The sequence below is a fragment of the Cygnus atratus genome, chromosome 5 (assembly GCF_013377495.2).
Source record: "Cygnus atratus isolate AKBS03 ecotype Queensland, Australia chromosome 5, CAtr_DNAZoo_HiC_assembly, whole genome shotgun sequence".
NCBI lineage: Eukaryota > Metazoa > Chordata > Aves > Anseriformes > Anatidae > Cygnus > Cygnus atratus.
Window position 1 is genome coordinate 31,726,478 of NC_066366.1, and position 21,598 is coordinate 31,748,075.

The window sequence follows — 21,598 nt, forward strand, 5'->3', positions numbered from 1 at the left end:
ACTGTTAAGACTTCATTTTCCTGTGCAGAACTGTCAAGGAGGAGATAAAATGAGTAAGAATAAGACTTAAGAAAATTACAGTAGCTCTACTGATGTAGGTGAAAGGCTTATTTGTCCAGCATCCTTTTTCTGACAGTGACCTAGGGAAGATAGTAAGAACAAGGCAAGCTTCTAATATGCATTCTGAGATATGCAGAATATAATATGCATCTCCTGATCAGGAGATGGACCTTGATGGATTTATTCATTAAAATAGAGTTACTCAGAGTTTACTTTGGTATTGATTTCTTTCACAATTGATGCCATAAATTTAGTTATTGATTTCCAATACAAAGTTCTGTTGTTAGGGGTGCTCTTTTGTTGCTGGAACCACACAAAATACAAACACCTTTGATATGAATTTTGTCAGAAATCTGCCATGAATCCTATCTGAATGGCAAACCTATAACCCATTTCTTACTCTGGCAAAGTGGGTCCTTTCATTGTGCATTGTTAACCTTTTATCAGTGAGTACATTAAAAAAATACACAAATCCATCAGTGTTTAACAGAGAAGGCTACAAAGTGAAAAAAACAGGTGACTGCACTCCTAGTGACATGCCTAGATAGAGTTATGCCTCAGGTATCTCCCTGTCTCTTTGTTGTCAGTCTGCTGGTAGAATTACTCCTGATGCTCTCAATTTCCACCTTTCCCAGCAATAATTCCTGAAGAAGTGAAGAGCTGATTTGGCAAATTTGATGGTCTAATCCTTCTGTCTAGATGTGACAAGGCAGGATCATGTAGCCATTTCTAATGGCTCTAAGAATCACAGCAGCAATAAGGGTAGGTTAGTGCAGCTTTACTGTAGAACAGTTCCCCAAATCACTGAGCACACAGAGGCATCTTTGCTCCCTTTCCTCTTCCAGCTGCGCCAAGAGGTCCACAAGCTTTGATAATGTTAGGGACAGCTGGCCAGTTTTTTTCATTGATTTTTTTTTCATTGATATATTTCACATACAGTCCATGGGACTTTTTCTTTATGAAGTTGTATATAGATTAAAAAGCAGATAATAAATCAAGTTTTTCCATGAAGTAAGAATTCTGCATAATCATTAGTGTACCTCCTTGCATCCCATCAAGTATGATCTTGCTCTGATTAAAGAGCAAAGCTGGCCCTAACTGACAGCACACAGTAACAGCAGGAGGGCACCAAATCTTACATGAAACTCTGTCAAGGAATCGGAATTCAATTGTAGACTCAAAGTGTTTCTGAATGGTCTAAGGCTTCTCTTCTGAGATTTGTGCTAGGATTTGCGCAGTGTCAGTCACTCTCTGCGTAGGAGTTTCCTGTGGACTGATGCTGAGTCTATCCTTAAATATTGCTGGCATTGCCAGTCCAATAATGTCTTGTTGGCTCTTGACTAGTTCATTTGCATTAAGTATTCTGAGATGTATGGATTTTTTTTTTCAAAATGCTTAGCTTAAATCTCAAAGAGTCTTAGACATTTGCACTGTGCCAAGTGCACTGTCAGTGTGTTCAGTGACACTGAGCTGTGCATGAATTACAGTTCTGTAAGTCAAAATGACACCAACATGTGCACTATGTGGGCCCCTTTGAAAGAACGGTAGTCACAAGGAAGTTATTGAGTATTGATGTTCCCTGGCTATAGGAAAATAAGTATCTTGGTTTAAAGCCTAAACTCTCAGAATCTCCAAATTGGCCAAGTTCAATTTTGTGGTCCTTTTCTGAAACTATTTCCTTCCTGTCTGGCTGGTTCCCTACCAGCTTTGAGCTGTACCAGATTTTAATGATAGAGATAAAATCCATTGGTAAAATGGAATAGGCAAGAAGCTATTTCCATTATGTATTTTACTTCAGTGGAAAAGCCAGCAACTATTCACAGGAGAAATTTTTAGCTCTCTGCACTAAAAGAGCGTTTTCCTTCAGCACTTACTGTCCGTAACAGTCTTCTAAAATACACTAAGAAACTAAAAGACCATTCACCACCTAAGAATCAAATCAACTAATCCAAACACAAACTAGAATGAAACTTAATTAAACTTAATCATTCCATACAATCTACCATACAGCTCCTTGCATTCCTGTGGTTTTTTTTAATGAAGTGATACAGAAAGTGGGCTGATGAAGGTGCCATTAATCAAGTACAGAAAAAAAGCTCACCAAAAATGTCAAATTATTTTTACTTGCACAAGTTTTGTCAGTTGCAATCCAAATATAGTTCTCAGAGGTTTGTTAAAGAGTTTTCTTGGTCATAATTGCTTCAGCTGAATAGTTCAGATATTTTAAGATACCGTAAATGTGTTTATTGGTTCGTCAGATTTTAAATGTAAGCTAGCACTACATCCTTTTTCCTTCCAGAATTGTTTCTATGTGAATCTGTCATAGTTCCACAAGCTAAATCTGCATACCTGATACACTTAAACATTTTTTCTGAACTGTAACATGCCTTTTTTTCCACCTTTATTAGTGTGCTCCTTTTGTTTTTCACCTGAAAATTCTAATTCTCTCTTTTATTTTTTGAATATGTTTACTATCTGAGTTTTGAGTGAACTCGGTTTAGCCAAAACTAATGCACAGAAATGTAGGGTGATATATTGTTTAATCATATGTGAAGGAATAACTGTGAGAAATGCTTAGGGAATGATGGACTAAAGGGCAATAAATGTTATAATGTTGTCACTGATGTGATATGACACAGTATGATTACGACATTACAAATCACGTATGATTTAATATGGTACATAGAAATTACTGTAGTCGTTTTATCCTCCCTTGCTGAAGTTCATAGCAGTGCTATAAGTCCTAATTAAATATTTTCTTTCATTTCTGTAATTTTATTACATTTTATTCACTTAAAGTTTAACATCAGGCTATGATTTTCCTGTCTGATAACCCAAGCTTGAGATCTAACCTCAACTTTCACATTTTCTTGGATTCTAGGTGTGGGACTATTTCTCATGGACAGCAGAAATAATAAGGGAAATGAGAGCCAAGGAGACTATTCGGGACCTATCTACTAGCAGTCTGAGACTTACCCAGCATCAACAGCTACTGTCAGAGATTGAAGCACGAGAAGAGAAGTATAATCATGTTGTACAGCTAGGACAGTCACTCTTGCAGGATGAGGAAATAGGATCAAAAGAGGTAATTGAAATTCCTTTGAGTTCAAAGTCAAACACATTCAGCTGCTCAACACAACTGTAACTATCGTTCTGTACTATACAGTACTGTAAGCAAACAAATGCATGTATGCACTCACTCATATTAATATGCATGACCTACATTTGTGTAGCCATTGTGTGTTAATTAGGCAAAGAAACATCTGTTCCATTTCCTACCTTACCAGTAGATGAGTGCTAACATCTCCTGAGGGCCCATCACAGCAAAGCTGGGCTTATTGGAGAAGCTTGGTATGTTCTGAGCAGTGGAGATAAATCTACACACTTCCCAAACTGGGTTTTCACACAAATACTGTTTCATATCACAGTTCTAAATCCATACCAGACAGACTAGACAAAGACCTGTCAACCAAAAAATGAAAACAAGCACATCAGAGAGTTTAAAACAGTTGGAATATTTTCTGTAGTAGCATTTATGCTGGTGTATTAACTCCCGAGACATGAAAGATGGAAATGAAAATGCTTGTTTACTCATTACAGACAGCTCCTAAAATTTTCATAGTATTATTTCTACTGGATTACTTCTCCCCAGCAATTCAATAACATCACTTGAATATCTTCAGAAGACTGTGGAGTTCATGCAAATTATTCTTCCATCTGACTAATCCTGAAAATTCATCAAATGCTGCAATGTATAACTGTAGTAACTAGGAATCTAGTTTGCCTGTAGACAAAATGCAGAGATAATCATTTATAGAAGATCTGTGGATATACAGAGTTTGAAAGTTGAAAAATCGAAGATTAAAATATATATCAGCAGAATATAGCATAATATGCTACATTAACAATTTATTTAAGTATCTGTCCTATCCTAATCCGAAGTGCTATAATTGCACTGTTATGACTAAAGATAATGGAGAAGTAGGATTTGATTCCAGAAGGTACACTTGAGAAACAGTTACCTTTATTTGTTCTTGGCTTGTACTACCATGTGTGCTGTAACAGTCATTCCTCTGTTTCTGAGATGAGGCACCTCTCTGATTATCTCTCTGCCCAAATACGAGTGCTGGAACTTGTTCAACTTTTCTTTGTTTGATAATTTTGGTGCAATGTTAGGAGTTTATCCAACGCTCCACTTGATCCTTTTCCTACCACTTTACCCTCGTCCATGGGGTATAAAGACCAACATGAGTCTTTCTTTGGAATTTGTTTTCAGATTCAGCAGAAACTACAGTCTCTGTTGGAAGAGAAGGAGAATGTATACAGTGAGTGGAAAAAGAAGAAGAAGTGGCTGGAGAAAGTACATCAAGAACAAATGTTCTACAAGGATTGGAATCACCTGGACAAGCTTCTGAACTCACAAGAGGTATGTGAATTATAAACTTGAAACAAGAAGTTAGACTCTTGGCTTTCAAACTCTTCCAGACTAAAAGGGACATTACTGTGCACCTACCACTTAAAATTCTTGGGTCTGTGTATAGACAAGACACACTTTATTTTTACTTGCATTATGGTATCTGGAGACTAGCAATTTACCAAGAACCCCCTTTCTTATGGGGTGGGGAATAGAAACAAAAAGATAGTCCTTGCCTCAAAGCTAACTAATTGCAAATAAATGTCAGAGCTAACATATAAGACAGAAGAGGGAGACAACAGTTCAGTATTAGTCAGCTTTGGAGAGATCTTAGCGTACCAACTGCTTAATCACTGGCAGATTGTTTTGTAGGCTGCAGAAAAAAAAAGGGGAATTGTAAAGAGGGTCTGAAAAAGGACAAAAAGATTGCTTTGCAGGTGTTGCTGGAAACCTCCTCTCAGACTGAAAGTGCTGGGGAAATGTAACTAATGCAAAATGGATGTTGACAGTCAGAGTTAATCCAGGAACAGGAAGGAACTGACTTCTCAGTTTGCAAAGGAGTTGATAACGGTGTGGAGAACAACTGTGAAAGAATTTGACCATGAGGAATAGTAGTTTCTGTTTGATGTAGTAGAGAAAGATGAACTAGTGGGAAAAGGCCTCCCTTGAAAAGAGAGGGTTGATATAGTTAATGCAAAGCCAGCAAGGTGTTCTTTGTATGATCATTTTGCAGCTCTTGAAGCTCTCACCAATATTAAAGTGTCTTTCCTCTTTCTTGAACTTCCCTGGCTTCATGGGAATTATCTAAATAGTTTCAGCTAGAGTTCTGACATTCGTTGTTACAAAACTGGGAGTGCAGAAATCGTGTCCTTTCCAGTCACTCTGTGCAAATTCATGAGTTGATAGATTGCTGTAACTGTGCTGAAACTTGTCTTACAAATCATATTGATGTGATGAAGGTTGCCAAACTGAAGGGTTGAAGCAAAGCTGAAGGAGTTTGTATCTCAACATCATTTCTTATTCAGGACAAATCATTCTTAGTTCTCCAAGACCACTGGCAGCATAAAATAGTGTTTTTCTGTTTGTGCTGAATTTTTCTCTGATTCCCACCAGTGCTTTGCCACTGACACTAAACCTTTTGGAAAAGTGGCACTGAACTGTGCCATGCCCATTCTTAACCCTTTGGGGCATGTGAGCTTTGAGCCTTCTTCTGTTTCTTCTTGCTCGTACGAACTGCATATCTTTATGATTTCCTACAAGGGGTATATTTGGCAAATACATTCTGCATTCTGAGTTTGTGCTGAGACATGAAACCAAGAGAATTTAACCTAGCTTCAAGTTCCTGAAATAAAATAATATATAGTTCTACCAATTAAAAATGTTTAGTTGTTACTTAATTAACAAATGGCACTATTTGTATTATATCTCTCTCGATTCCCTTCCAAGCAGTGACATGACATTGCTAAACTCCTACATGGGCAGCATCCTCAGGGAAAATGTAAACTCCACAAAATTTTGGCAACTGCATTCTTTCTCTTATCGTGAAACATGATCAGCCAGCATGCAGAGGCACTGTGACTATGGCATCTGCTTTGCTGTACATACCTCAGAGGTAAATATATACAATAGCTACTATGGGCTAGTGTTTCTTCTCGCCCTCAGTCAAGAGTCCTGATTGTGAAAGACTATATTATACTTACATGAAAAGGGTTGCTCCTGGCAATTTCAGTATGCTCCCAGCATATTCTGTACAGGTAAACTGCAGTTCACATTACTTTTTTGTTCAGGTGAACTTACTGTTGCTGCATGCTGTGAGGTAGACTGACACAAAAAAGGGTTTTCATCATAGACTGGGTAAATTCTCATGGTGGGGTCAGCCACAGTGTCTGCCTCTACCACAAGTTTCTTCAGCCAAAGCAAAGCTTGAGAATGAAGACTGTGACTTTGAGAAACATAATGGGCAGCTCTGTTCTCAGAATCTTTCTCTAGTAGCATTTTCTCTAAGAAATTCCAAGGATCTGGGTACTTAGTTGTTCTCATTGTGGGTAAATGCTCAAAAAGTAGAGCAGTAAGGTGTGGATGGGCTGTCCCTCCCAGCATCCCTTTGCACAGACAGCATTTTATGGTCATGGAGAATGACAAGAAAATAAACAGAGAGGCATGATGACAAACTGGTCTCGTCTGTGCAGGTGTAGAGAATAAGGGAGCCACAATCCTTGTATGCTCCTTATGTTCCTTTCACTGCTCTCTGCAATCAATTTAAAAAATAATAACAAAAATTAAAAAAGAATGCTGAGGTTGGAAAGAACGCGCTAGCTATGGAAAGAAGTCTCATAAACGTTTTTGTTTCTCATTTCTGTTTATATCTAATCCTCTGGAGATTACAACTGATTGAAGAACTATTGCTTTTGTGAGAGGTATGTGCATGACAAGAATTACAGTTTTATGCTGACAGAGTTACTGGTTTAAAATAGAAAAGTAAGTCACAGTGGCATGCACCATATAGACAAATGTCTCTGAAATTGAAATTAGTGACCAAATATCTACCTGAAGTCTACCAGGGAAATTTCAGAACACTGTGGATTTCTAAATTGGTAATCTGGATATCATAGTCAGCCATGTCTCCTTCACTGACACTGTCCCTACTATCACCAAGCTATCGCAGTGTCTAGAAGAGACTTTTACGGTTTGGTGTTTAGATTTAGCCCAGAAAATGTGTAAGTGCTGTTAGGTGGATTTGTTCATCTCCAGAGATGCAAACGAAGAGATCCTCAATGAGCTGTGAGCATTCAGGATGAGTTTCAACACACACTACTCCTGGATGCACTAATTAGGCCAATATTGTGAACAGCTTTCCTTTCAGGAATTATTTTCTTCCATCATGATGACTCATTCCTCTCATGTCCATTCTTGCCATCTTGGTTTTTTTAGGCAGCTGCCCAGGAACGTCAGCTTGCCTCCAAACCGGGGAGTATTAGTGAAAGCACATCTAAACCATACTTCACAAATTCCACTGCTCCCTGTTCATTTTGAACCACATTTTGCTGACTTTAAGTCAGTTTTACTGCTTTGAGACCTGGAAATGTTGGTGATCACCTCAAAGTCCAGGGTAGTGTCAGTCCACAGTGAGTATAAATAGAGAAGGATGCAAGCTTAGGCTATTGCACTGGTGAAAAGCCAGAGACTACAAGTTTGCATACAAATTAAACTGTATCTTTTGAAGAATTTATGGAATGGAACCAGTAAAGAAAATTATTGCAAGAAGAGGACCATTTTCTGTTATTCATGGAGGAACAGAAAGGAATTGCCTTCTGGATTCTACTCCTTCTACTCCTACCTTAATATGCAGTGCATTAGCCTGGCCCTGAAATGAAATGCCAGTGCTATTTTGATTCATCTACAGCTGGAATTCCTGTATTTCTTTTGTTCTCTTGTCTATCTGTGTCATAATTCTTCAAACAGGTTATTCCCGAGCTGCCAAACTCCCATCTGAATGAGGGAGGAATATCAAGAACTACAAAGCTTTTGCAGGTGCTGCCATCTGCCTTATGGATCAATAAATACAATCGGACAGTGAACTGAGGTTTCTCAGTTCACTTTTTGTATTTTACTTCTCTGCATTTGAAGAACAATTGAAAGGGGAATCTATTATGTTTGGATGGAGCTCTGTTACTACTATATGGAGTTAAATTATGGCTGCATAGTGACGCAGACTTGCTCCCTAGGGAGATAGGCAGGAGGGTAGGAAAGGAGCCCTTTCAAATGTGGTTTCAAAAAGTATTCAGCCAAGACATCAATTGAAAACTCCCAAACCACTTTCCCAATGGGAATTTTGTCATTTGTTGCTTTGAGAATGGACAGAAGCAAACATGCATTCAAAAAGAATTCCCATCAGGCAAAGAAATGTAAGTAATCTCTCCACCCCTTGTGTTTCTTCTGACTTCTGTGTTCAAGGCAACGCTCATGTCAAGTCACATGCATTTTGCTGTTAGACATCTGCAAAATGTGTGTATAGAGCAGCTCCTGTCATCCCATAATTATTGGATCCTGTTTTCCCAGAACTTCATGTGCCTTAGACCAAGTCTCTCCCAGCAGCAAGGCACAGGGGAAGAAGGAAGGCAACAGAGGGGTGTTTAAGAACTGCTACCGAGAACTGCTCTCTCATTCGCTGTCTGTGCCAGTGTGACAGGTTTGACTTCATGCCAGCATCTTATATTACATCCAAGTTACTTAAACCTTCGAAGGATTTCGGCAGAATTTAGTCTAGGATTGTTCTATGCTAAAGAAAATAGAGCACATGTGGAGAAAATTAGGCAAACATCTATCTTTTTGTATTTATTTTTATTATTAATTCAGTTGTGCCATTGCATGGAACTGTTGTAGGAAACTCTCCTAAGACCTGCAAACTGAGATCTTGCCATTCGGAGTGCAGACAAGCAACAGCTGAAAAAGAGAAGGAAGAAAAAAATCATTTTTGCTACAGGACGAGCAGAAGCAGCGTCCTGTACGTTCTGTGCCTTTCTAATCTTTTCACAGCAGCAGATGCATTGCTCAGGTTAGCTGCTTTCCTTTTTTTCATGGATGAAATAACAGCAAATTCACAGGCTGTCTCTGGCAAGCATTTTTGGCTCCCTCCTACTCTGTCTGCAGTCTCACTCAGTCAGAACACTCAGGGAGCAGAGCCTCATGCTCCGTAATTTATCTTTCTGCCCATCCCACTCTCATATCACTTTGCAGACGTGATAGGTGGTGGTAGCAGTACTAGAAGAGCTATGTGGTTTTATTTTGAATGTGGATTTTTTTTAATCATTTTTTTCCTGGAGAATGTTTATTAAGCTCTCATTCCTTTGCTTCAGAAGAAGAATGGAAATTTCCAGTACCAAAGGAAAAAGGATTAGGATTTTCTTTTAAAAACAGGGGAAAAGGCAAGCTTTTGTGGCTTCGGTTTTGCAGGACTAAGCTGCAGAATGTCATGCAGGGACTGCAAACTTTCATCTGCACACGTCTATGTCTCCACTGCAGAAGTGATTCTGTCTTCCAGCAAAATGACCCCACCTCCTCCTTTTGAATCTGCTGTGCGGGACGGGCCTTTCCAAAAGATGCCAGCATCAGCTTGGCATCCTCCCACTGGTCAATCAGTTGCAGAGATGGCTCCAGGAAGTGCCAGCTCATCACCAAGCAGTGCGTCATCACCAAGCAGTGCATCTTCTGGAGCTTATTGTTCAAGGCTAGATGTCGTCCTGGCACACACAGACCGGAGGAAAGGTTTTGGGAACACCACTGACGGTGTTGATCCTTCTGATAAGATATCCAGGTTTTCCAGTCCTCCCAGAGACCCTCAGGGCCGTGGATATGGGGGTTCTGGCACTTGGTCAACACCTGCATCTTACAAGCAATATTCAGAAAGAGATAGAAGCGTTCATCATGTTTCTCCTGAAACAAACAAACCCTTGAAGCTAGCTGTATCTTTGCCCTCCGATGTTCTTTCCTGCAAAGCTCCACCCAGCTGGACATCACGCCTAGATGTTGATCTGTCTGCTATTCCGGCTGTTTCAACAGTCCACAGCAAAAATCGGCATGCATCCTTGGAACCTTGTGATTCTCTCCCACTTCAACAAGGCTGTAGTCAGTGTAATGTCCAAATGCCAGACCTCCATGCTTCAATGAAGCTTTACATTTCAACTTGCAGCTTGACGGTAAAGCCTTTTCGAGCAGATTCCCGTGGAAGCAATCATGTTCATTCAAGTCTTCTCATGCCACAGTTAGAGAAGGTGCCTGAAACACCGGCTGGTCTCCCAACAGGATGCCAGAAACCAAAACCAGGCTTCCCTTCAGGTGGGTCTCCAGCCCTTCAAATCACGAGGTTTCATGTGACTTCCTCTAAGTATCCTGGCTTTCCCCAGGAGTCCGTCTCCAGAGATATCTGGCTGTCCCCTGCTGCGCTGACTGGAAGAGAAAATCCAGCTCATGGGAATGAGGTTACAAGCAACGATTTAGATCCAGAGCTGATTGTCTTTCAGAACCACCCTTCATCAAGGCCAGAGTTTGGGAAGATGCCATGTGATGGGCTAACACCTGCTCACCACAAGGTTTCCAAAATCACCCTGATACTTGCCACCCCTTGGACTGCAGTGCCTATCCAGGTGGTAAGAGAATTTAGAAGAAGCCCAAGTCCAACAATCTTCATCAGAACACATGATTCCAATATAGCTGGTCCACCTCTTCACCCTGTGGGGATTGGAGCTGACCTCTCTTTATCAGTGAATCCAGTATGCTGTTCAGGATTGCTTTCCACCCAGCAGCACTGGGCAAGATCTGGTTTGAGGCCTTCCCAGGAAACGTGCACCCTAAAAAGTGTATGCCCTGATGACCTTTTGACAAACATACCAACTCACACAGCGTCCTCAGCTCACAGACACACAGAGGGTTCATGGTGTCCATCTATCGCTGTCAACATTGCGTCCTTTGGATCTGGGAGGAGAGTGGTGAAGATTTCCATTCCATTCTAGGAACATTTGCAAACATAAGTTTTAAGTTGCATTAATCAAGCCATTTGGATTCCTTCTTGTATGCTTCCTGCCCTGTTCCTACTACCTATAAGATGACTTAAGGGGCAATCAGAAAGCTACTCCTGTTCTGCTGTCACCAAGGCTGCAGTTGCTGCTTGGTCCATCCTAAATGAAGCTGAGTGCTCTGATCGGATTCAGCACTTAATAAGTGTTCCCTTTTAACCATTTGTGTACTGCTGTCAACTTGACATGCACAATGCTGTGCATGTACTTACAGGTTTTGCATAATTGGGCTGTAGTGCTCAACACTTTGAAGGTTCAAGACTTTAGAGCCAATAACTGGTTTTCCTCTCTGCTGGTCAGTCTAGGACCTGGGACAAATCCTCAGTGTAGTTTTGCTTACATTGTTCTGTTACACTGTTTTTATTTTCTCATTTGTCATATTGTGCTGTATTTCTAAATGGTTAATTCCTGGGTTTGTAAACTTTTAACGTAATCCTTGTTTTTAAAAGCCAGTATATTTTAAGTGTGCAGGAAGAAATCAATTTTTCCCTTTGAAAAAGAGAGATACCGCCCTTTCCTGAGGGAAAAGTGGGGAATTTAGTTTCCATTGCTTGTCAAATTTGGACGTCCCAGCAAAGTCTCTAGTGGTGAAACTAAGGGGATTTTAAGAGGAATTTAATCTGCCTTTGGATAAATGTATTGTAAGTAAATATTTTAATGACAATGTTGTAAGGGCATAGGATTCTGGTCTAACACCTACCAGTTACAGGATAGGGGCAGAGCTTGGGAATTTTGATGCATGGGATAGGTCAGAGGATGTAACTGTAACACTTAAGGGAAAACAAACACTGACTGATCTGTATTTCTCCCGTATACCTTTCCAATACCAGATAATCATATTCTTATGCTGAATAGATAGCATGTGGTGGGAAGGGGGGAAGAAAAATTTTAATACATTTAAAATTAGAATTTTGCATTTGTGCTGTGAAATGAGAGGCCAACAAAACAGTGATGTCAGTATGATAGAAAAGGTGCATGTATTTTTTATAAACGACTTGGTGTGTTTTGTTTCACTTATAGCAAAGTATCATACTATAACCATAACTTTTCCTGGAACGAAGCATAGTATAACTTAGTCATGAGCTATATGTTATCTCAGTATTAAGTACATATATTTACTTTGCTAAAACAAATGTAATTATTTTTTCTTTTTGTTTTGTATTTACTTTTATCAGAAGAAGATCAAACCAAACCTTGTTGTTGTCATGTGTCTGGGCAGAGAGTTTGGACTTGATTACACACTTGAAGTGAAGGCATTTATGTCTGGGAGTAATTCTGGCCTTTAGTGCATGCTTAGAGATCAAAAATTTTCAGTGGAGTTCCAGCAACCTCAGCAGCAAGCCCAGGGCAGGCAGTGGGGAGCAAAATATGTTAAGCTTGTTATAATGTGAAGAGCAGAAACAGGAGAAGGGAGTGGATTCACGCAAATACTTAAAATAGTTTTTTCTTCTAGAGTTGTAAAAATGACATTTCTTGGAAGACAGATATCTTACAGGACTGTGGCAGCTTCCAGTGTGTCTGTATGAATGTGAAGTTGTGCCATCCAGAGAGCAGAATTATCCTAATGACTAAAATGTTTCATTTAGTATTTCTCCAAAAGGTAGAGCAGACCTGTGCTGTCACATAAGTGTGTACATAGTGCTATTTTATTTAAAAGGAACATCTGTTTTGAGATGCACTTTGCATTTAGTTCTGTATTAACTCATACAGAAGAGGTCTTATTGTGACAGCATGGCTGAATCTCTGCAGTTAGCTCAGAAATAGTGAAAAACTCCATTTGAAATAGAGTTAAAACCTCCATTTCTGTCCTTCACACTGTTAATAACTTGGCTACTTGTTGTATGTTCTGTTTCAAATCTCAGAAACAGCCAAGTCCGTTTTGTGGTTTTAAGTGTCTTTACAAGTCTTCACTTAAAAATGAGTCCATTATATAGCAAGTGGACAAGTCTTTGGTGCTTTTTGTGGCTGACAGTTAAATTCCCGATGTTTAGCTATGATTCATAACGGAAACAAACTTGAAAGAAAGTTTATACCTGCTGTGTACTGTGGGAGACCCTGGTAGGTTACCTGAGGAGAGCTATGCGGTGTTTTTGTATTTGAAATTAACACATCACCTTCAAAGCAGGAGTTTGGGGACCTGTCTCAGGCTATTCCCTGTGCCAAAAAGTGATGTAATTGGCCAAGGGCCAACATCATGGTGTGGGAGCCAGTTTTCATGCTGCTTTCAGATTGGTATAACAAATGCTTAAATGAAAAGTATTGCAGTTCTGATTCTAGCAATTGCTAGAGTAAGATTTCTGTTTAAAGGACAAATGGAAGCATTTTATCTCATGAGCTCTCCAGGTAGCAGTGCTTGTGCTGCTGGGGTTGGTTTCTTCTAAGCACATTGCCGTAGCCTCTCCTGCAATGCACACAGCCACTTTTCTTTTGCAGCGTTTTTCAGTATTAAAACCTGGGCTCTCGGGAGCATTTGCATGAGCTTCTACTGTAGGGGCCTGTTATGAAGTTTTCAGAAGACAGAAGCATTTTTTCCACTGTTGAAACAGCTCAGGGAATGGGGCTTTGAATGCTCAGTATTATTTGTGTACAGTGATTTGCAGTAGGAGCAAGGCACTGAGCACTCCAGTGGCAGCTGATTATGACTCACTGTCCCACACCCCTGATCTCAAATGCCTCCATTCTCCTTTCCAAGGGAAGTAACCATCTTTATCAGTAGATGTCCCTTGTCTTTTTTTCCCACCACAGATTATAAAAGCAGGAAAACTAATGACTATTTCTTCCTGTATCACAAAGTTTGCAGTTTCTGCTAACAGTCACTAAATAAAGGTCCTGAAGTGATATGTGGAAAATTAAGAGAATTTTCTTTTTCTTCAGGTAAATCTTTTTTTTGACAAAAAATGATAGATAATTCACAAAATCTGATAGAGAGACTACAGTGCCTTTAGCTTTTAAAACACAAATGTAGAGATGTAGTATGTGCCTCTATGCTTATATACAGAAAACAGAAACAAGTAGATTCCACAGATAGCTTTTTTTTTTTCCTCAGTGTAAAAGTGGATGTTAATTTTTGTGATGTTAATTTTGTAATGTGAAAAATGGATGTTAATTATAAGTGGCTTAATACAGCAGTAGAACAAACATACCTAGAGCCTGCATGTATGGGGTTTTTCTTCCACAAGGGCAAAACAAACCTTAAAAACACTCTAAAAAAGTTCTGTCACAATTTCCTACACTTGATGAGTAGGATAGATCAAAGGATTAAAGTTTGAATAACAAAATATCTGTCTTCTGGTGGGATTTGTATTTAATAGAGAAGAAGTATTATTGATAACGTATTTCTTTATGCATCCTGGTGATTTATGGACCAGACTTATTAAAAATGTAGGCCAGTTTTAAGTGGCCTTCCATTCTTCCTGGCCGTGATTACTGTTATGGGATTTGCTCACCTGTCTTCTGGTACTTCAAGTGGATTAGTACGGAGTAGTTTGAACATCTGGTCAGGCATGATATCCTTCTGCACATTTTTCTGTATGTGCAAAATATTCCTCTCATTAAGTCCCAAAAATGAACCAGGAAGTCAGGCCAAGTCTAGCTGTCAGTTCTCTAAGCCACGGTTGCCAAGGAGAGTGAAGTGGTGGTGACGATAACAAGGTCCATCAACCAGCTAGAGATCACAGTGACAAAGCAAGGTAATGAGAGCAGTCTGGGCCATCCACGAGGGCCAGGCTCAGGCCTCCCTTCAGTGCAGCTCTGGCAGGGCTGGGGCCAGGGCTGAGCTCCAGTGGGGCCCTCAGGTGGGAGCAGGGGGACATCCAGAGGGTTCCTCTGTGCTTTGAGTCACAGATTTGCCTGCGTTCTTTAACAGTCCTCTTTTGAAAATATTAGCTGTTGTGTTGTTTCGCTCATTCTGTTCTGTTTCTTTCCGTGCTGCTTAATTTTTTCACACTACATCACTGATCTCAAATCTTTCTTCCATCTCTGCACTTTACCCAGGTAGTTTTTGGTTGGAATTTCTCATCCTTTTCCAAATATTTATAATTCCATTAGCTCACATAATTGATCACACAGTGCCATGTCCAAGCTGAAAAATGCAGCCCCTTGTAGGAGACTGAATTTCAAAATTCCGTTCATTTGTGTTCACTACACTGTAAATCTTGTCCACAAGTAATTTTTATGTCTTATCAGAGCATACAATTGTTTTTTTTTGTTTGTTTGTTTTTTCTTGCCATTATCTCGCAATTAAATAAGGGAAGTGATTGTGGGCAATTAAATCCACAGGAAAAGCATAAATGCTTACTAACCTGCAGAATATCTTCTTTTTTGTTGCCAATACATAACTACGTTGTTTTTTCTTTTGCATCTGAGAAAACATTAACTAGTGACAGAATGCATGGTAGTAATTGTGTAATCAATTTTCTTAGCGCCAGGAAGGAGTTAACAAACACCATGGTGCATTAGAGATGTACATGGATTAATATAAAATGTCCTAATAGTGTTAAAAGTGAATAGAGCAGAGGTCAGTTTCTTTAAAGCTGCCTTTCATATTTTATACTTAGGTCTTCTTAGGTTAGAATGTGACAGGATAGACAGCAAATAAAATTAGTGCAGGCAAGTTGGAAAAAAGTCCTGAAAAAATAATGAATGTAATGCACTTGGTAGAGGTGCAAGTTATGATATTTTTCATGAATAATCAGCTGAATAAATACAGGATGGAGACAAGCTGGTCTGATAGCAGTTCTTCTGAAAAGGTTCTGGAAACTTATAATAGATTACAGGGTGAACTTGAGTTCAAGGTATTGAGTAAAGGATAAGCACCATACGCAGATGCATGAGGATGATTACAGCTTGAAAGGCACCAGCAGTTCTCTTCTGCCTTCACTATGGCAGCCTCAGCCAAGTATTGCATAAAGTTGTAGGAACAACATTTCAGAATAAGTGGAAATGGAGAAAACCCAGAGGAGAACAATGAGAATAATCAGAAGTCAAGAAGAGACAGCCTCTGTGGAACGATTGATCTGATCAGGGTAGCTTTATACTACAGAAGATAGAAATCCAAGTATTCAGAGAGCCTACAAGTATGTGCAAGACTGAAGCAAATGTAAAAGGACTCATTTCCTTTCTGTGATGAAGAGGGCAGCATGTAATGAGGTGAAGTGTTAGCAGTGCATTTTCAGGTTAGATATTTGGAAAATCTTGTTAATAGGAAAGATAGTGAAGCAGTGGAATAAATTACCAAGGGAGACTGCAAAGTCTCTGCTGTTGGGTGTCTCCTAAGAAGAAACCATACAGACATCTATCAGACATGCTTTGGATTACAAGAATGGCTTAGACATGAATTCACAGCCTTGTGGTTTAGTGATCATGGTAAGCAGTGACTGGTCGCTTTACTTAGTTGGGCTTGCTATTGTATTTCTTGCTCAAGACCATGGAGCTCTACTATTTCATTTCCAATTATCAACTGTAGAGCTAGTATCTCCCCTCACATTTGTGAACTGAGATTGTGATATTTAATCCACTGAGAAAAATATTAAACGTTTTTTTTGTAGGTTTATTTGAAAAGCAGTGACCTTGGAAGCTCTGTAGATGAAGTAGAGCAACTGATTAGAAAACATGAGGCTTTTGAGAAGCTACTGGCATCACAGGATGAGAAGGTATGGTAACCCAACATGAATATTCTACCAATCAAAGAGCTGGAATAATTGTGTGGGTTTTTTTGGTGGTGGTGGTGGTGGTTTTTTTTAATATGGCAACAGGTTAAATCGCTGAACTGGTGTGATATGCCTGATATACTCGAGCCAGAGAAAAAATGTGGGATCTTACTGAAATAAGAGGCAGAGGAGTGGAAAAAAGTATTAAACTATCCATGCCCAAATCCTGTCTATATTGTCTTGAAGTAGACAGGAAAACCACTTAGTAAATCAAATACTGGGATGTACCAGAGCAGATATTTTAAGCAGACCATACAGCGTGTTATGGATACCAGAAGTTTCTGCATTTTTTCACAGAAAAACAGTGGCTTTTAAAGCAAGTAAAATACAGTATTTCAAACTGGATGGTTTGACTCATTATTCACATATATATTTTTTGTATAATGTCTGTACCAAATTGTCTACCCTCTTTGCATCTATGGAAAAGGTGCTGAATTGTTCATCCATACATAAAAGAATCTGCATGGCAGTTGGCCAGCAGCTGTAATTCATCCATGCTAAGGCTACACTCTCAAACCTGGGGCTGTGCCTGGCTTCCCCAGACGGAATGAGCCCACAGCCCTGTGCCAGCTCCCTGCTAGGCTGATTGTTCATGTTGAGAGCTATCTCCCAACACCTGGTTTCCACAAAGTAATAAAACCTGAGCATCCATGAGGGTCAGGCTTGCTCCATCACTCCTTGCACCATATGATTAATGGGATAAGGACTCCTGTAGCAACAGCTTTTTTTCGTCTAAGTAGCCATGATGTGTTACAGAGACCAATAACAAGGAGGTCGTAGATGTGTCATAGTACCGGGTGAGGTTGGGGGGAATGCTGGTAAGCCTGTCCCTAACATTCTTGGATCTTTCCAGCAAAAAAGACAGTCTTTTAGGTATGGAAAAGAGCCTGTTTTTTTGTTGTGTTTTGTTTGTTTGTTTCAAACCATGTGAAAGCATAAATGTGACTTCAGATTTGTTGCTTTCTCAGATTATGTCTCTTCAAGAACAGGCAAGCAGGCTAGAAAAGGATGGTGGACTGGATGGGCTACAGATACGGCACAAACTAAACACCATTCTTGTGAGGAAGCAGCAGATCAAGGATCTCTCCCAGAGCAGGAGAGACAAGCTGCAGACTGCTCTTCTTCTAGCACTTTTCTACCAGAACTTGGCAGAGGTAAGAGGGATTTAGACTGGTATGAGGATGGAAGGGAGGGGAACTGCCTACCTCTGTTGAATGAAGTGTTTGTTCATGCCAGAGATTAGATGAATTGATAATCTGCTCTGGTATGGCAACTCCTGTACTGCTGTGCTTTCACGCAAAGGGGTAGGTGAGCCAATAACATTGCTGCTTCTATACCATCATCGTGGCATTGTGCCCGTTAGAGCTTTGCTGAAATAAAGCTCATGGAAAGGTAACTGCCAGCTTACGTTTCCTTTGGTAGGAAAGAAAGGGATGTTAGAGTAAATACAAAGTAGAAACCAACATGGCAAGGGCACCAACCTTTATTAGTGGATGTTCACTGAAGGCCTTCAAAACAGTGCTTTAAGTGAGCATGGCTCTTCAGCTACTGTAGGCTAGTCTGCAGAACATGTTCGTCTCTGTCTCCTGTTCTGGCCTTAGTGCTGTAACCAAGTAGCTCAGCTCCTGGCACCACTGTTGGAAAAACATAACAGATCAGTCTTTCAAAGGGCAGCACAATGTGTGTGACTGAAAAATGTGCTAGCATCCAGTGTGCTGGCATAAACAACAGCACACAGACCCGGAGGGACACTTACAAACGCTCTTGATGGTCTGGTAAACACCCCTTCTGCTGCTGTATCTTTTGGAACATCCTGCATGTTTTAAAGAAAAATTGCAGGTACTTGTCACCTCCCAGCCCACAAAAAAGGCACGTGTCCTGACAGTTCAAATTAGGATTGTTTCCAAAGGCTTTTAACACAGTTGCTGCTGACAACCAAATTAAAAACAAACAAATAAAAAAGTAATCTAAGGAATAAATGGCTGCTAAATTCCATTTGTAGCACAATAGATTTGGAACTCCCACCATAATAATAAAATATTTAAATACCCTCTTCTTTGGCTACACTAAAGAGCCAGAGTTGCACTCTGCTTTTTAAAATAAACTTTATCAGGAATTATTTACAGTCAAATATTAACCTGTATTATTTGGTCATACCTTTCCTATCACATGAACCAGCCCACCAATGACAGCTGGTCCACCTTGTGGACTAGCAGAGGGGAGAGGATGGACTGGACAGTGCATTGCACAATGCTAATATTTTTAAAAGAGCAATGTACCTCTGAAAGAAAGGTCCCATAACTGCAAACACCCTTTCTGGTGGAGAAACTGTGACTGCCCTCCTAGAGATACAATCAAACCCTTGGCTAGGAATACTTCTTCATTGCTTCCCATCTCTCTGTAATTGTCAGCAGTGCTTGGGCTGGGGTCCTCCTTCATTCTGTTTTCTCGAATCACATGCTAGCACAGCGTCTGTCTTGTATAGTGAGGAATATTTCCCTTTTCTCAGCCAATTTCTCCACATTAATTCAGCCAAGAGTTCTGTAGGGATTTTTTGCTCTCAAGCTACTTGTTTAGTCCACCAGTCTAAATTCATTGCCCACCACTGTAGAATGTGAATGCCACCAAGGAATTAAAAAAAATTTTGTGGTAATATCTCCCTTCCTCTTTGGTGAGTAGAATGGAATGTTTAACTTGATTGTAATGATGTTCTGGGTGTGTATGGGTTCATTTATGAGCATAGTCCCCAAAGGAAAGTTAAATTGCAGAGAAGAGTTTGAATTTAGTTGTGAAATCATTGAGGTCATTGCTTACTCTTACTTTTTGGGAGAAAAAGTCCCATAGCTCAGATCCCACTCCCCCGGAAATTCTCCCTCCTGCAGTCATCGTAAGTAATTTCTATTGATCAAACAATTTTTTATTTTTTTTTCTGTCAGCAGAAAGTAATGATCGTTGTCATGGTTAAAAGTCTCCTAGTTAATTTCTAGAAGGAATTACGCAGACAGCTACACACATCAATACCAGGACAACATAGTCCATGATTGTTGATGCCAGAATAGAGCCCAATGTCATACGGTCTACTTAGAAAGCTAAACTAGCTGCTGCAGTTTGTACCACTTTCAGCACACAGTACTTTGTTTCTAGATAAAACCTGCAATGACTTGCTCAGGATATCATGTGCTTGCAGCTCACAGGGTAGGACACGCTCTCCTAGAAACTGTCACTCTTCTAGTCCCACAGAAGTTAGACTTCTAGACTATCCTAGACTGTCCTAGACAATAGGACAGTCAATCCTATACACCTCAGTCTTAACGTAGAAGGCAAATGAGCAGGTTGCTACTTAGAAATATATGTATTTATTTAAGTTGTTGCAGAGGAAAGATCATAAAGTTGAAAGTCTTGACTTCTAAAGTCATCTCTGAGTTTTAATGCTGACTCTGAAACTTGCTCATCATATTAGTGGCACTTAAATTGCTTTCCCTTTCGCCCTCTATACAAGAGAATAAATAACATTTACTTATTTGTTTCAGAGGAATGAGAGAGAATTATAAATGCTTGGAATGTGCACAGCTCTGTATATATTTTGAATATTTCTGTTATTGAAAATCAGTGTAATTTACAAGCAGTTTGTCCTTTTGAGATTACAGTAACTAATACTTTGAAAATGTAAGTTTCTAAATTGATAGTGGGCACACTTTTTTGAGTCCCATAGAAATAAGACTGTTCCCATGTACCTACACAGAGTATTACACTGGTCTCACTGTCCTTGTCTTCAATGAAGTGAAAATGTTTGTCCATTCAACCATAAGGCATTCCATAGAAAGATCTTAGAAAAACAGATCAGCCTTGCTTTATATCTGAATATGGACATGGAGCCAGGAGAAAGATCTCTCGCTCTCTAGAGCCATCCTAAGTAAGCCTGAGAACAAATCAAGTCACTAAGACTGCAAATGTGATTTTTAAAGTTTTGTTCAGTCTGCCATTAAGCCCTTACTTATTAAAAAAAAAAAAAAAAAAAACTAGGAGAGAAATCACCCTCTGAGTAGCAATGTACAGGGGATCCACTGGTTTCTCAGCCTAACTGCATGGATGCGCCTCTCCCATTTAAATGAGAAGTCAGTGAAATTGACCTTAAAGTGTTAATGTGTGGCTGGGTAATGGGAGAAGGCCCTAGCTTGTGGGGAGGGTGTCAGAAATGAAAACAGCAGATGACAGTTTGCTGTCCCGGGCAACCTTGACAGAAGGCATAGGGCTTCTGTGTGAATCTCTAAACGTACTTTGGAGGGAAACAGTTTCTGGAGAGTGTGCTGCTAGTGAAAGCTATTTCTGTTATTGTTTATAGAATTTCAGCAGCTGAAACAACACTTCAAATCATTAATTAACTGAGAAAATCTTCCAGTTTTCAGTTCTTGCGTGTGTGTAGAGCAGTTCCACAAGGACAGCCAAGACGCTTTGAAACTGATGAAGCTGGCTTCAATTTGCTGTTCTTCTGTAGTCAAAACATTTGGGTACTTCAGTGGTCTGAGGACAGTGGGATCAGTTACAGTGTATGTCAAGTGTTCAGCTGTGTGCTTTGATGGGTAGAAAATATTTCTGTCAGTGCTAAGTGCTGAAGTTTAGCTAACTTTAAAAAAATGCAGTAAGGTCACTACCCTGTTGTCCATTTTATTCTGCATACATTTAAATCCCCTAAGAAAGAATTTCCTAAGAGAAGCATGTAACCTGTGCATTCTTAGTCCTCATGGTTCACGTGATGGTCTGAATCTGATGTTCCTGACTAGGATATTTTGAATTTTATGAAGTGTAAAAGCAAATAGACTTGTATTTGCTTTCAAACAAACTAA

The 21,598-nt window shown here is 39.7% G+C and overlaps 1 protein-coding gene and 1 long non-coding RNA gene across 2 annotated transcripts in view; one reads left to right on the forward strand and one right to left on the reverse strand.

The window, feature by feature from the left end:
- Window positions 1–21,598, forward strand: part of SPTBN5 (spectrin beta, non-erythrocytic 5) — a 97,229-nt gene that overhangs the window by 39,703 nt on the left and 35,928 nt on the right. Inside the window, exons 32-35 of the mRNA XM_050711324.1 lie at window positions 2,942–3,145; window positions 4,337–4,486; window positions 16,593–16,697; window positions 17,723–17,908. Coding sequence (XP_050567281.1) covers window positions 2,942–3,145; window positions 4,337–4,486; window positions 16,593–16,697; window positions 17,723–17,908 — 645 coding nt within the window. The remainder of the gene's footprint in view (window positions 1–2,941; window positions 3,146–4,336; window positions 4,487–16,592; window positions 16,698–17,722; window positions 17,909–21,598) is intronic.
- Window positions 17,920–20,607, reverse strand: LOC118244826 (uncharacterized). The gene is made up of 3 exons (XR_004777666.2): window positions 19,034–20,607; window positions 18,511–18,567; window positions 17,920–18,388 (listed from the first exon to the last, which is right to left on the reverse strand). It is a non-coding gene; the product is annotated as an uncharacterized LOC118244826 (long non-coding RNA).